General features: G+C 45.5%; 1 protein-coding gene across 1 annotated transcript in view; it reads left to right on the plus strand.

Moving 5' to 3' along the window:
• LOC120058329 (solute carrier family 49 member 4-like) overlaps positions 1 to 13,853 on the plus strand; it is a 67,878-nt gene that overhangs the window by 28,562 nt on the left and 25,463 nt on the right. The window contains exon 5 of the mRNA XM_039006912.1: positions 12,382 to 12,490. Within this exon, the coding sequence (XP_038862840.1) occupies positions 12,382 to 12,490 (109 nt within the window). The remainder of the gene's footprint in view (positions 1 to 12,381; positions 12,491 to 13,853) is intronic.

Raw genomic sequence — 13,853 nt, forward strand, 5'->3', positions numbered from 1 at the left:
CCAGATGCAGTGTTAGGGTTCAAGTTGCTAGACACTGCTTGTCTAGATGGTAGGGAGAAACAGTTGGCTTTGACTGCTTGTACTGTGCTGACTTTTGCATCTATGAAGTCGTCACTAAAAATAATATTTGGTGAAAAGACGTCTGTCGCGCCAATAACAGATGGAATGCAAGTGAGTGACGCAGCATATTACACCGAGCAGCACAGAAAAGGCGCCAACAAGTCACGTTCTCAAGACAACCAGAAGTGGGCGCCATTTCCCGGAACAAATCCACTGGACAAATATGGAAGGAGATCGAAATGTGCTATTTGTCAAAGCACTTACCATTGGGTTAAAGACTGTCCTCATAAAAATGAACAAGTTAAACTAACAGATGAAAATGTAAACACAGAGATAGAGCAGTGTAACATTACACTGTTTTCAAATGAATCTGCTTCTGATACTGAGATTTTTATAGTTGAATCCTTAGGATCTGCTGTGATTGATACTGCATGTACACGGACAGTGTGTGGTGCAAAATGGCTTGATAGCTATGTCAGTGAACTAAATATGAAAGAAGTACAAAATATGATTGACACACCAAGCAACAGAGCTTTCAAATTTGGAGACGGGAGAATTGTCCATTCTACCAAGAGAGTTAAGATACCAGCAAAAATTGGTCAGACTGTGTCACATTGAAACAGAGGTGGTCCCTACAGATATCCCCTTACTATTAAGCAAAGCTTCCCTAAAGAAGGCAGAGGCTGTACTAGACATAAAAAATGACAAGGCAGTGATGTTTAAACAACCAGTGACTCTTGAACTTACTACCTCAGGCCACTATTGTGTAAACATTTTAGACAAAGACATCACACAGAGTCCATGCAAAAATGAGATTCTGACTGACACAGAGCACATGGAGATTCTGACAGTCACAGAGAACATGAGCACTAAAGAAAAACACAAAGTATTGTTAAAGCTTTACAAACAGTTTGGACATGATACAGTTGACAGACTTCAGAAGTTACTCAGCAGTTCAGGGAATAATGATGATGAGAAGTACGAAACTGGAAACAAAGTGTACTACAAACGAGTTGACTGTCAAGAGTGGAAAGGACCGGGAGTAGTCATTGGTCAAGATGGTGTGGTGATATTTGTGAGGCACGGAGGCATGATTGTCAGGGTGCATCACTCAAGATTGCGGAAAGTAAATGATCAACAAGATAGAGGGGCTGTTGCTGAGAATCAGTCTCCTAATGAAAATGACAAAACTGACACAGGAAATGGAGCAGAGACCTTCAACCATACCACAGGTAATACTGTTGAGGGTTCAAATGAGGAAAACATTCAACAACAGCCACATGTGTTAAGAGAACATGGTTGTTCCAATCTGAAAACTGGACAAACTGTTAAATACATGGACAGGGAAAGTGGTATTCCACATACAGCAACCGTCATTGAACGAGCAGGAAAAGCAAAACACCAGAACTGGTACAACTTGCAGTACTCTGAACCAGCTACACTTTCTGGTACAACAGGGTCAGCTGACCTGTCACTTGTAGATAATATCAGAATTGAACCAATGGAAAATCGAGAAAAACAGAATGACATTCAAAATGATGATGTACTTGAAACAAAGGACGTGTCATTTGACTCAGCTAAGCTAGATGAGCTCAGTAATTGGAGGAAAAATGGAGTGTTTGAGGAAGTCAAAGACCTTGGCCAAAAATGCGTCTCAACAAGGTGGGTGTGTACCCTTAAAGAATCCTTAACTGGAATAGTGCCTAAAGCATGTTTAGTGGCTAGAGGTTTTGAGGAGCTGGCTGCTAACGAACTCCCAAAAGACTCACCGACATGCGCCTCAGAGTCACTCAGATTGCTGATGTCAGTAATCTGCCAGAAAAAATGGAAACTTAATTCCATAGACATCAAATCTGGATTTTTGCAGGGAACAGAGCTGTCAATGGACATTCACATCCGACCTCCGCCTGAAGCTAAAAGCGAAGGAACACTGTGGAAACTAAAAAAGTGTGTGTATGGACTGGCAGATGGATCGCTCTACTGGTACAACAAAGTCAAGGCAACAATGCTGAATACAGGTGGAAAAATGTCACAAGTGGACCCTGCAGTCTTCTATTGGCTTGATCAAGACTGCAATGTGACTGGAGTACTTGCCTGTCATGTTGATGACTTTATCTGGGGTGGCTCACAGACCTTTGCTTCAACTGTGATTCCACACCTCAAAGCTGTTTTCTAGGTTGGCCATGAGGAGCATGATCATTTTTGTTATGTTGGCATAGAGTTTATTACAGTTGATGGAAAAATACTGATGCAACAGGAGAGCTATATCAAGAATCTTCAACCCATCCACATGGATTCTTCAAGAGCCGTACAAAGGAATTCCCCTCTGTGGAATTGAAGCTGGTCAATTGAGGTCAAAGATAGGACAAATTTTATGGGCTGCGAGACAGAGTAGATCTGGTTTGATGGTTGCAACTTGGCATCTAACACAAAACACGCCACTGTACAAACCATTCATGAGGCAAACAAAGTTGTTCGTAAACTGAAATCACAAAAAGTGACTTTAAAGTTTCAGCATGTTGGAAAAGATGACTCTTTGAAACTAGTTGTCTTCAGTGATGCTTCGCTAGGTTAACACTGGTGGGACAAAACGGCACTTTCTACCTGTAGTTTGTGTCACTGACAACTACTCATTAGTTGATGCTGTGAAGTCAACCAAGTCTGTCAGAGAAAAGACTTTGAGATTAGCAGCATCAAGGAACTTATTCAAGCACAGAGAATCCAGCGGATTCTGTGGTCAACCACAAAGGAAAAGCTTGCTGACTGTCTGACTAAAAAAGGAGCATCCGGTCTTGTGCTCCTACAGGCTCTCAGTAATGGAACGTGGCAGCTTGAGTAATACAAATAAAAACTGTCACACAACCCATTTGTAATGGGGATCTTGAATAATACTTGGACATTTAATTATGTTGTTGATGTTTTATTTGTCTTTAAAGAAAAGGGGGAGATTGTTAAGTTCATGTTTTAAGTATCCCTATATTTCTGTTATTACGGGGCTATCACTCAGTCAAGAGTGCGCATGCGCAGGAAGTCTAGTGGTTGATGGACCTAGCCTTGAGTGTAATGGCTACCTAGTAGTGTGTTCATATAGTATAGTAAACTTTGTTAAACTGGAACCTTGTCGTTGTGTCATTTCGAGTGAACACTCTGGAGTCCATGGTCGTGTAACATGCTCACATAGCCAGGGTTCTCTGGAGTCCATGGTCATGTAACATGCTCACATAGCCAGGGTTCTCTGGAGTCCATGGTCATGTAACATGCTCACATAGCCAGGGTTCTCTGGAGTCCATGGTCATGTAACATGCTCACATAGCCAGGGTTCTCTGGAGTCCATGGTCATGTAACATGCTCACATAGCCAGGGTTCTCTGGAGTCCATGGTCATGTAACATGCTTACATAGCCAGGGTTCTCTGGAGTCCATGGTCATGTAACATGCTCACATAGCCAGGGTTCTCTGGAGTCCATGGTCATGTAACATGCTCACATAGCCAGGGTTCTCTGGAGTCCATGGTCGTGTAACATGCTCACATAGCCAGGGTTCTCTGGAGTCCATGGTCATGTAACATGCTCACATAGCCAGGGTTCTCTGGAGTCCATGGTCATGTAACATGCTCACATAGCCAGGGTTCTCTGGAGTCCATGGTCATGTAACATGCTCACATAGCCAGGGTTCTCTGGAGTCCATGGTCATGTAACATGCTCACATAGCCAGGGTTCTCTGGAGTCCATGGTCATGTAACATGCTCACATAGCCAGGGTTCTCTGGAGTCCATGGTCATGTAACATGCTCACATAGCCAGGGTTCTCTGGAGTCCATGGTCATGTAACATGCTTACATAGCCAGGGTTCTCTGGAGTCCATGGTCATGTAACATGCTCACATAGCCAGGGTTCTCTGGAGTCCATGGTCATGTAACATGCTCACATAGCCAGGGTTCTCTGGAGTCCATGGTCGTGTAACATGCTCACATAGCCAGGGTTCTCTGGAGTCCATGGTCATGTAACATGCTCACATAGCCAGGGTTCTCTGGAGTCCATGGTCATGTAACATGCTCACATAGCCAGGGTTCTCTGGAGTCCATGGTCATGTAACATGCTCACATAGCCAGGGTTCTCTGGAGTCCATGGTCATGTAACATGCTTACATAGCCAGGGTTCTCTGGAGTCCATGGTCATGTAACATGCTCACATAGCCAGGGTTCTCTGGAGTCCATGGTCATGTAACATGCTCACATAGCCAGGGTTCTCTGGAGTCCATGGTCGTGTAACATGCTCACATAGCCAGGGTTCTCTGGAGTCCATGGTCATGTAACATGCTCACATAGCCAGGGTTCTCTGGAGTCCATGGTCATGTAACATGCTCACATAGCCAGGGTTCTCTGGAGTCCATGGTCATGTAACATGCTCACATAGCCAGGGTTCTCTGGAGTCCATGGTCATGTAACATGCTCACATAGCCAGGGTTCTCTGGAGTCCATGGTCATGTAACATGCTCACATAGCCAGGGTTCTCTGGAGTCCATGGTCGTGTAACATGCTCACATAGCCAGGGTTCTCTGGAGTCCATGGTCATGTAACATGCTTACATAGCTAGGGTTCTCTGGAGTCCATGGTCGTGTAACATGCTCACATAGCCAGGGTTCTCTGGAGTCCATGGTCGTGTAACATGCTCACATAGCCAGGGTTCTCTGGAGTCCATGGTCATGTAACATGCTCACATAGCCAGGGTTCTCTGGAGTCCATGGTCATGTAACATGCTCACATAGCCAGGGTTCTCTGGAGTCCATGGTCATGTAACATGCTCACATAGCCAGGGTTCTCTGGAGTCCATGGTCATGTAACATGCTCACATAGCCAGGGTTCTCTGGAGTCCATGGTCATGTAACATGCTCACATAGCCAGGGTTCTCTGGAGTCCATGGTCATGTAACATGCTTACATAGCCAGGGTTCTCTGGAGTCCATGGTCATGTAACATGCTCACATAGCCAGGGTTCTCTGGAGTCCATGGTCATGTAACATGCTCACATAGCCAGGGTTCTCTGGAGTCCATGGTCGTGTAACATGCTCACATAGCCAGGGTTCTCTGGAGTCCATGGTCATGTAACATGCTCACATAGCCAGGGTTCTCTGGAGTCCATGGTCATGTAACATGCTCACATAGCCAGGGTTCTCTGGAGTCCATGGTCATGTAACATGCTCACATAGCCAGGGTTCTCTGGAGTCCATGGTCATGTAACATGCTCACATAGCCAGGGTTCTCTGGAGTCCATGGTCATGTAACATGCTCACATAGCCAGGGTTCTCTGGAGTCCATGGTCATGTAACATGCTCACATAGCCAGGGTTCTCTGGAGTCCATGGTCATGTAACATGCTTACATAGCCAGGGTTCTCTGGAGTCCATGGTCATGTAACATGCTCACATAGCCAGGGTTCTCTGGAGTCCATGGTCATGTAACATGCTCACATAGCCAGGGTTCTCTGGAGTCCATGGTCGTGTAACATGCTCACATAGCCAGGGTTCTCTGGAGTCCATGGTCATGTAACATGCTCACATAGCCAGGGTTCTCTGGAGTCCATGGTCATGTAACATGCTCACATAGCCAGGGTTCTCTGGAGTCCATGGTCATGTAACATGCTCACATAGCCAGGGTTCTCTGGAGTCCATGGTCATGTAACATGCTCACATAGCCAGGGTTCTCTGGAGTCCATGGTCATGTAACATGCTCACATAGCCAGGGTTCTCTGGAGTCCATGGTCATGTAACATGCTCACATAGCCAGGGTTCTCTGGAGTCCATGGTCATGTAACATGCTCACATAGCCAGGGTTCTCTGGAGTCCATGGTCATGTAACATGCTCACATAGCCAGGGTTCTCTGGAGTCCATGGTCATGTAACATGCTTACATAGCCAGGGTTCTCTGGAGTCCATGGTCATGTAACATGCTCACATAGCCAGGGTTCTCTGGAGTCCATGGTCATGTAACATGCTCACATAGCCAGGGTTCTCTGGAGTCCATGGTCGTGTAACATGCTCACATAGCCAGGGTTCTCTGGAGTCCATGGTCATGTAACATGCTCACATAGCCAGGGTTCTCTGGAGTCCATGGTCATGTAACATGCTCACATAGCCAGGGTTCTCTGGAGTCCATGGTCATGTAACATGCTCACATAGCCAGGGTTCTCTGGAGTCCATGGTCATGTAACATGCTCACATAGCCAGGGTTCTCTGGAGTCCATGGTCATGTAACATGCTCACATAGCCAGGGTTCTCTGGAGTCCATGGTCGTGTAACATGCTCACATAGCCAGGGTTCTCTGGAGTCCATGGTCATGTAACATGCTTACATAGCTAGGGTTCTCTGGAGTCCATGGTCGTGTAACATGCTCACATAGCCAGGGTTCTCTGGAGTCCATGGTCGTGTAACATGCTCACATAGCCAGGGTTCTCTGGAGTCCATGGTCATGTAACATGCTCACATAGCCAGGGTTCTCTGGAGTCCATGGTCGTGTAACATGCTCACATAGCCAGGGTTCTCTGGAGTCCATGGTCGTGTAACATGCTCACATAGCCAGGGTTCTCTGGAGTCCATGGTCATGTAACATGCTCACATAGCCAGGGTTCTCTGGAGTCCATGGTCGTGTAACATGCTCACATAGCCAGGGTTCTCTGGAGTCCATGGTCGTGTAACATGCTCACATAGCGAGGGTTCTCTGGAGTCCATGGTCATGTAACATGCTCACATAGCCAGGGTTCTCTGGAGTCCATGGTCGTGTAACATGCTCACATAGCCAGGGTTCTCTGGAGTCCATGGTCATGTAACATGCTCACATAGCCAGGGTTCTCTGGAGTCCATGGTCATGTAACATGCTCACATAGCCAGGGTTCTCTGGAGTCCATGGTCGTGTAACATGCTCACATAGCCAGGGTTCTCTGGAGTCCATGGTCGTGTAACATGCTCACATAGCGAGGGTTCTCTGGAGTCCATGGTCATGTAACATGCTCACATAGCCAGGGTTCTCTGGAGTCCATGGTCGTGTAACATGCTCACATAGCCAGGGTTCTCTGGAGTCCATGGTCATGTAACATGCTCACATAGCCAGGGTTCTCTGGAGTCCATGGTCATGTAACATGCTCATACAGCCTGCATTCAGAATGCACTGTCTGTGGGCCGGGGATCAAGCGCTGGGCTGTGGACAGACCGCCAGTGAACAGGCTTGTTGAACTCCCTACAGTCAACCCCTCCAGCCAGACGGAACACTCTTTCTTTTTCTCTCTCTTCCTCTCTATCTCTCTCATTCTTTCTCTTTTTCTTGTTCTCTCTCTTGCTCTGTCTTTTTCTCTCCCTCTGTCTATCACTTGCTCACTCACTTTCTCTCTCTCTCTCGCTTTCTCTCTCCCTAGTTCTCACTGACTCTCTCTGATAAACAATAACAAACTCCCTGCAAAGCACACAGCTTCAAGAGAGGGATAATACCAGTCAAGCTGACATAAACCCAATGAAGACACTGTCTGATGCACGCATGCATACACACACACATCTGGAGTCCCACTGATAGGCAGCCTTCCAGTGGCCAGTCTGACCTATTTCACACTCAAGCAGCATCAGTAGCTGTCTGGCTGAGGATTGTAGACGGAAGGGAAAAAAATTAAAGCTGACCCTTATGTGTGTAAGTTCCACTCTTCAAAGAAAGATAAACTTGGGTTAGCAGCAAAATTCTGTTTTCTGAAGTTAGCTAGGTCTTGAGTCGTATCCTTCCTTCTAAGCCAGCCTTTCCACTTCTGTTGTACCAGTGTTTCCCAGAGTTAGCTAGGTCTTGAGCTGTATCCTAAGCCACCACTTTTGCCCTTCCTTCCACTCCTGTTGGTGAGAGAGTTTGAACCATAGTTAATGATCTGGAGCTTGATAGGTTACCCCATCTGTTCAGGTCTGATGCAGAGCCTCATCACAACACAGCGCAGGGGGGGGGGGGGTGTCCCAAATGGCACCCAATTCCCTTTATAGTGCACTACTTTTGACCAGGGTCTAAAGACCTCTGGTCTAAAGTAACACACTAATAGGGAATACGGTGCCGTTTGGGCAGGTTGACGTTTGTCATGAATTTTGGGTTTTACGCACCAGCCAAGCTTCTGGGGAGCGCAATGGTTCTCTTGATTTGTCAAGAATCTTCCCCCGGAGGCAGAACTGAACAATTTCTGCTAGATTGTGCCGCTGAAAAATCAAAAGTTGAAATTGTAGAAATTGATGAAAACCAAAATTAGCTTTTTGGTCTTAATTTAGGGTTAGCAGTGTGGTTAAGGTGATGGTTTGGTTTGGTTTAAAATCTGATTTTATGACTGTGGCTGTGCAAGCTAGGGACCACTCTACAGAGCTGCCTCCAGTACATGATTCTTGACAATAAATGCCAACCTTTGTCATTTGGGACACAGCCCAGCTCTCCACACATGTAGAAAAGTTATCAGTACTACCTGACAACTACTCTTGGAATAGTAATGACGTTAGCTAGCAGCATTAGTATTGCTAATGGTCCCACTATAATTATTTACAAATTATTTATTTACACAAGAAAATACAAAACAATATGATGAAGGTTTAAAAGGCAAACTAAAAGAATATGCAGGAGAGGTAAGAAACCCAGATGGGATTGTAGGCACCTCCCTTTCAATGTTTAGAAAACAAAACCATACAAAAATAAGTAGCAAAATAGATAATGAATAAGCGGGTAAAGAAGTAAAAAGACAATTCAAGTACAGTGCATAGAGTTGCAGTACTTGAGGTGTTCCGGGAAACTGTTCCAAAAACATCTTTAGGAGATGGACCTCTGTAGGAGATGGACCTCTGTAGGAGATGGACCTCTGTAGGAGATGGAACTCTGTAGGAGATGGACCTCTGTAGGAGATGGACCTCTGTAGGAGATGGACCTCTGTAGGAGATGGAACTCTGTAGGAGATGGAACTCTGTAGGAGATGGAACTCTGTAGGAGATGCACCTCTGTAGGAGATGGAACATTGGCCTAGTCTTTTATGGAAAAAGAGGTGTGGAGATCGGTGTCAGTTCTAGTGGAGTAGTGGTGGACCTGAGTATTAAATGTGAGTAGCAATTTGAAAAGAAACAGTGAGTAGATTTGTTTTTTAATTTAAATACAAACAGACAGAATTGAAGTTGGTTGATGTCATAAATATAGAGGATTTGAAAGCTATGGAAAGGAACTGGCACGGCTGTCTGAGTGAGTTGTATGAGTCATTTTGCCTAGGAAGGTTCTATCCTGCTTATTCTGATGCATTGAACTCCAGCCAAGACCTTCCAAGGACAAATGGCACTTAGCTGATGATGCTGCTGGCTTCGTGGCTCCCCGGAATATTTCACCCTCGGCCGCATTGCCCTGTGCTGTGCTTACTTAGGCTGAGTCCCAAATAGCACCCTATTCCCTATATATGGACTTTTATAGACCACTTTTGACCAGAGCCCTATGGGCTATAGTGCACTACATAGAGAATAGGGTGCCATTTGGGACAAAACCTTACTATACAGTAATCTAAATAAGCTGTGGGCTGGAAAAAGGTGCAAGGATATTGATTTCCCGCCGGCCGCCATCACAGCAAGGTTAATAATACAGTAGCAGCTGGTAGCTGGAGAGAGAGGGCAAGTCACTTTTATGAGTCTATAACACTCTCTCTCTCTCTCTCTCGTCTAGACTCCTCCAAGGCCAAGTACCACAGGACAGGGTACTGGGGTACACTCTCTTACAGTGGATAGGAGTAGAAGTGCCGATCCAGGATCAGTTTTGCCTCATTGATTGTTATGAATGGACAGGGGTGACCTGATCCTCAGCACTCCTACTGTTGATACATACAGTACATCCCCTAGTCTGCTTTCCTGTCTGTCTGTCTCCTCAGAGTTTGTTTATCCCAGTTTCATCTCAGCACAGACTGAGGTAATCAGCTGAGAGAGTTAAGAGTGGTGCCAGCCCATCATGCTTTATTAGCATTTATACGAGCGTCTCGCCAATCATCAGGCCTGTGTGTGTGTGTGTGTGTGTGTGTGTGTGTGTGTGTGTGTGTGTGTGTGTGTGTGTGTGTGTGTGTGTGTGTGTGTGTGTGTGTGTGTGTGTGTGTGTGTGTGTGTGTGTGTGTGTGTGTGTGTGTGAACACAGAGAGAAGACTCCCCCTAACAGAGGAGCCCCTACTCCCCCCCCCAACCCTCCGTCTCAACTAGTTGCTAACACTGTCTGTCTGGCACCCCTCCAATCACTCTCTGCCCAATTACAATCATCCATAACACCTTGTTCTCATCACTGCCGCCTCCGCCCCAAAACCCTGTCTCTGCCATGTCGCTGATTTAATTTGAGGACCATCACTTCACCCCTCTCTAACAGCACCATTAAATCTCCAGCCGTCTGGTCTGACAGTGACAGCAGCCGTCATAGAAAGGGAAATCTCTCTCTCTCTCTCTCTCTCTCTCTCTCTCTCTCTCTCTCTCTCTCTCTCTTCTCTCTTCTCTCTTCTCTCTTCTCTCTCTCTCTCTCTCTCTCAGGACTGTTTGTTTTCCTAGCTTCTGTTCAGGATGGACGGCTGGCGTTTACTCATGCATTTGTTCATGACATCCATTGATATGCCGGATGCGTCCTGTATGTATCTCGGAGGGACATCTGGCGAATGCTTAAGGCGTTCCCCATCCTCAGGGAGGGAGGGGGGATGAAAAGCAACTCTGAGGAAAATCTAGTTCACAGCTACATAGACTTAGACTTGAAAGTCTATTGTTTTGTTTCAAGCTAAGTTGAGGAGGAAACTTGTCCCAAGTTGCTGCATAGCACTATACGACATCAATGTATTCCTCTGGCACTTTAGACAGCAATGTTGCAGTTTTATTCTCCTTGAGGAGAACCTCCATAGAGATACAGATTCATGGAGCACCCACCCTGGGTCTGTCAAATGATACTTCGTATTCTCCCAAAGCAGTACCCAAAGTGTACACTTGCACACTCCCCAGGTGTGACATTGTTCCTGGCTACTAACCATGGCCTGCTTTGATGGACAAACAACCAGCATCGTGGTCATGATCGTGATTAGCATCTTGTAAAATTCATGCTTGAGAATAACCCACCTCTTAGTGGTTTGTCAGTGTTTACAAAGACCGACAGACCTGGCCAAAGTCAACATTGATATGACCAACTCCAACAATTTCTATTAGATTTACCCCTGGTCTCTCATCTCAGACTGTTACTTGGCCAGAGACCACACAAAATGAGCTTCTGTTCCATATTGTAGGTATCTCACTTAGTTCCCTTGTTTGAACGATGCCTTGGTTCTACCCGATACACCCGTATAATGTCTCAATGGCAGAGCATAAACCTAGAACGTTCTCATAACCATCAACAAACTGTTTACAGCAGGTGGTAAATGTGTCGTTTGTAGACCCACAGAGAGGAATCAGGGCTGGGGAATTGATTTAAATGGGATTGGCTTAATCTACTTGAAAGCAAAAGCGATAATGCCACTATCTGGTCTGGGAAAGTATGCCTGTGGGGGACGTTAGATGGGGCATTAGATGGAGCTAAATAGTTTTTGACTTTGGAATGACCTTCCTTCCAGGGATCTTTTGATTCACAGAACAATCAGAGGGAGTCATTGTCTCGGATCATCATCTCAGATGTGGGAAATAAATAGTCTGTCATGTGAAATGACTTTGTTTGTGGACATGCTACTATTGCCAAACCCATTAATATGAATAAATACTTGATTAAGTAGATCAGTTAATCCTATTGTTTTGAGCCTCGGCTGATTCATCAGTTTAGTGCGTCTGTGTGTGGTTGGTGTCACCTCATCAAATGATCTTGGTTCTTCATCTCAATCTCATTTCATAGCTGTTGTTCTCCCCTGTATTCAAACCTCATCATGGTGTCACCTCCGGCCTAGCCCTGCCAGCCTGCCAGGCAGCTCTTCCTGGTTCCAGGTGTTTATCTCTCTGTCACTACACTGGGGTGGGATCGATCCTCCCTGACAATAAGAGATGCTGTGTGGTGTGAGCTGACAGAAGAGGAAAGCAGGAGGCTGTCTGGTGCAGGTCTCCAGACACTGTCAACCAGAGAGAAGGAACTTTGCTAGGTAGGGATACTGTAGGACTTGCTGCTAAAAAGCCTTTGTTTTTCTCTCTTTCCCTCCAGTAACTTCCGGTTCCTGATGATAGCATTGGCCTACGCGGTGCCTACAGGGGTGGTGGCAGGTCTCCAGATACTGTCAACCAGAGAGAAGGAAGTTTGCTAGGTAGGGATACTGTAGGACTTGCTGCTAAAAAGCCTTTGTTTCTCTCTCTTTCCCTCCAGTAACTTCCGGTTCCTGATGATAGCATTGGCCTACGCGGTGCCTACAGGGGTGGTGGCAGGCTGGTCAGGAGTTCTGGACATGATCCTCACCCCCGCCAGAGTCAGCCAGGTAAGGAACACACACCTGACCCAACATCCAATAACATGTCTGCTGAGTTTAGAACATACCAAAGATACAGATTGTCTGCAAAGTTGACGAGTCTATTCCCAATTATCCATTACTCACTTTATTCACTCTGAATGGTAGTACAGTAATAGCAGTTCTGGAAGACAATTTAGACATGTTCAAACTGATCATTACAAAGGGCATTTATTACAACAGAGTATTTATAACATCTGCTGCCAATTTCCTCCAAATGATCTGCTCTGGTACAACACACAATGAAAAACGTTCAGTGTTGGCGCTCACCTATTGAAGCACTGAAACGGGACTGCTAGCCTTCCTGAAAACATCCCCATCATCCTAAAAGCACCTGTGATGTGGCAAATTTTGTCAGAGGTGTAATTTCCCTTGCTGAAGTGAACGTTTACATGCCAATTAACACTGTATTCCATACATAGTGCACTATGGACCTTGGTCAAACGTAGTGCACTATCTAGGGAGTAGGATGCCATTTGGGATTCAGACTCTGTAATTTCCCAGACGGAAATGGATGTTGACTCATAATTAACCCCCAGTGGCCCATGCCATACAGTATTGACATAACTTCGAGCCCAGCATGGCAACTCAAAATATCTTCTTCACAAATTCCTTTTTACTTTCCCATCCTGGACTCATTAAAAAGCAGCAGGCCCTTGTGAATACCACTTTGAACTTCAAAACCCACCCTCAAAAAATACCTAATTACAAGTTTTTATAACTATCCTCCATTCCGCATAGGCTTGTTTGGTTGGTTGGTCCATCCTCTTCTCTCTCCTATCGGACCATCTTCTTCTCTAAGTGTAGCTAACTTTTTAAGGGTCTAATAAAACATGGGTGGAATCCACAGCCCATGATTTGCATATGGGAAAATGTGGAGTATGTCAAGAAAGCGAGGCACTTAACACTTTAGATTCTTAGTTTAATTAGACCGGCTGCATCTCAGACCCTTCAACGGTACAGGATTAGCATCAGAGATCCAGGATGAGAGAGAATGAGAGGAGAGATGTTGGGATACAGAGCAGAGCACCCTCTACTTTTAACACGATCGTAGTGGCTCAAAGGAGACAAAAGAGGCTTCTTTTCAAGGTTACCATCAGACAGGTACTTGAGAAGAAATCACAAAGCTGTGGGATAACACACATACACCTTCGCTTCGCTATCTTTCCTTTCTGTCAGAACCCACAGGGAGTATCATCAATTCTTTATACTCTTTATGTCTTACAGTTGCATTTGTCGTCAAAAGGAAATGTTAAGGAACTTTTCTCATCCAAGTTGCCTTTATCTGGCTGTCTAAAGATGGTGTCACAAAGATGCTGCCTTACCTAAACTC

The sequence above is a fragment of the Salvelinus namaycush genome, chromosome 13 (genome assembly GCF_016432855.1).
Source record: "Salvelinus namaycush isolate Seneca chromosome 13, SaNama_1.0, whole genome shotgun sequence".
NCBI lineage: Eukaryota > Metazoa > Chordata > Actinopteri > Salmoniformes > Salmonidae > Salvelinus > Salvelinus namaycush.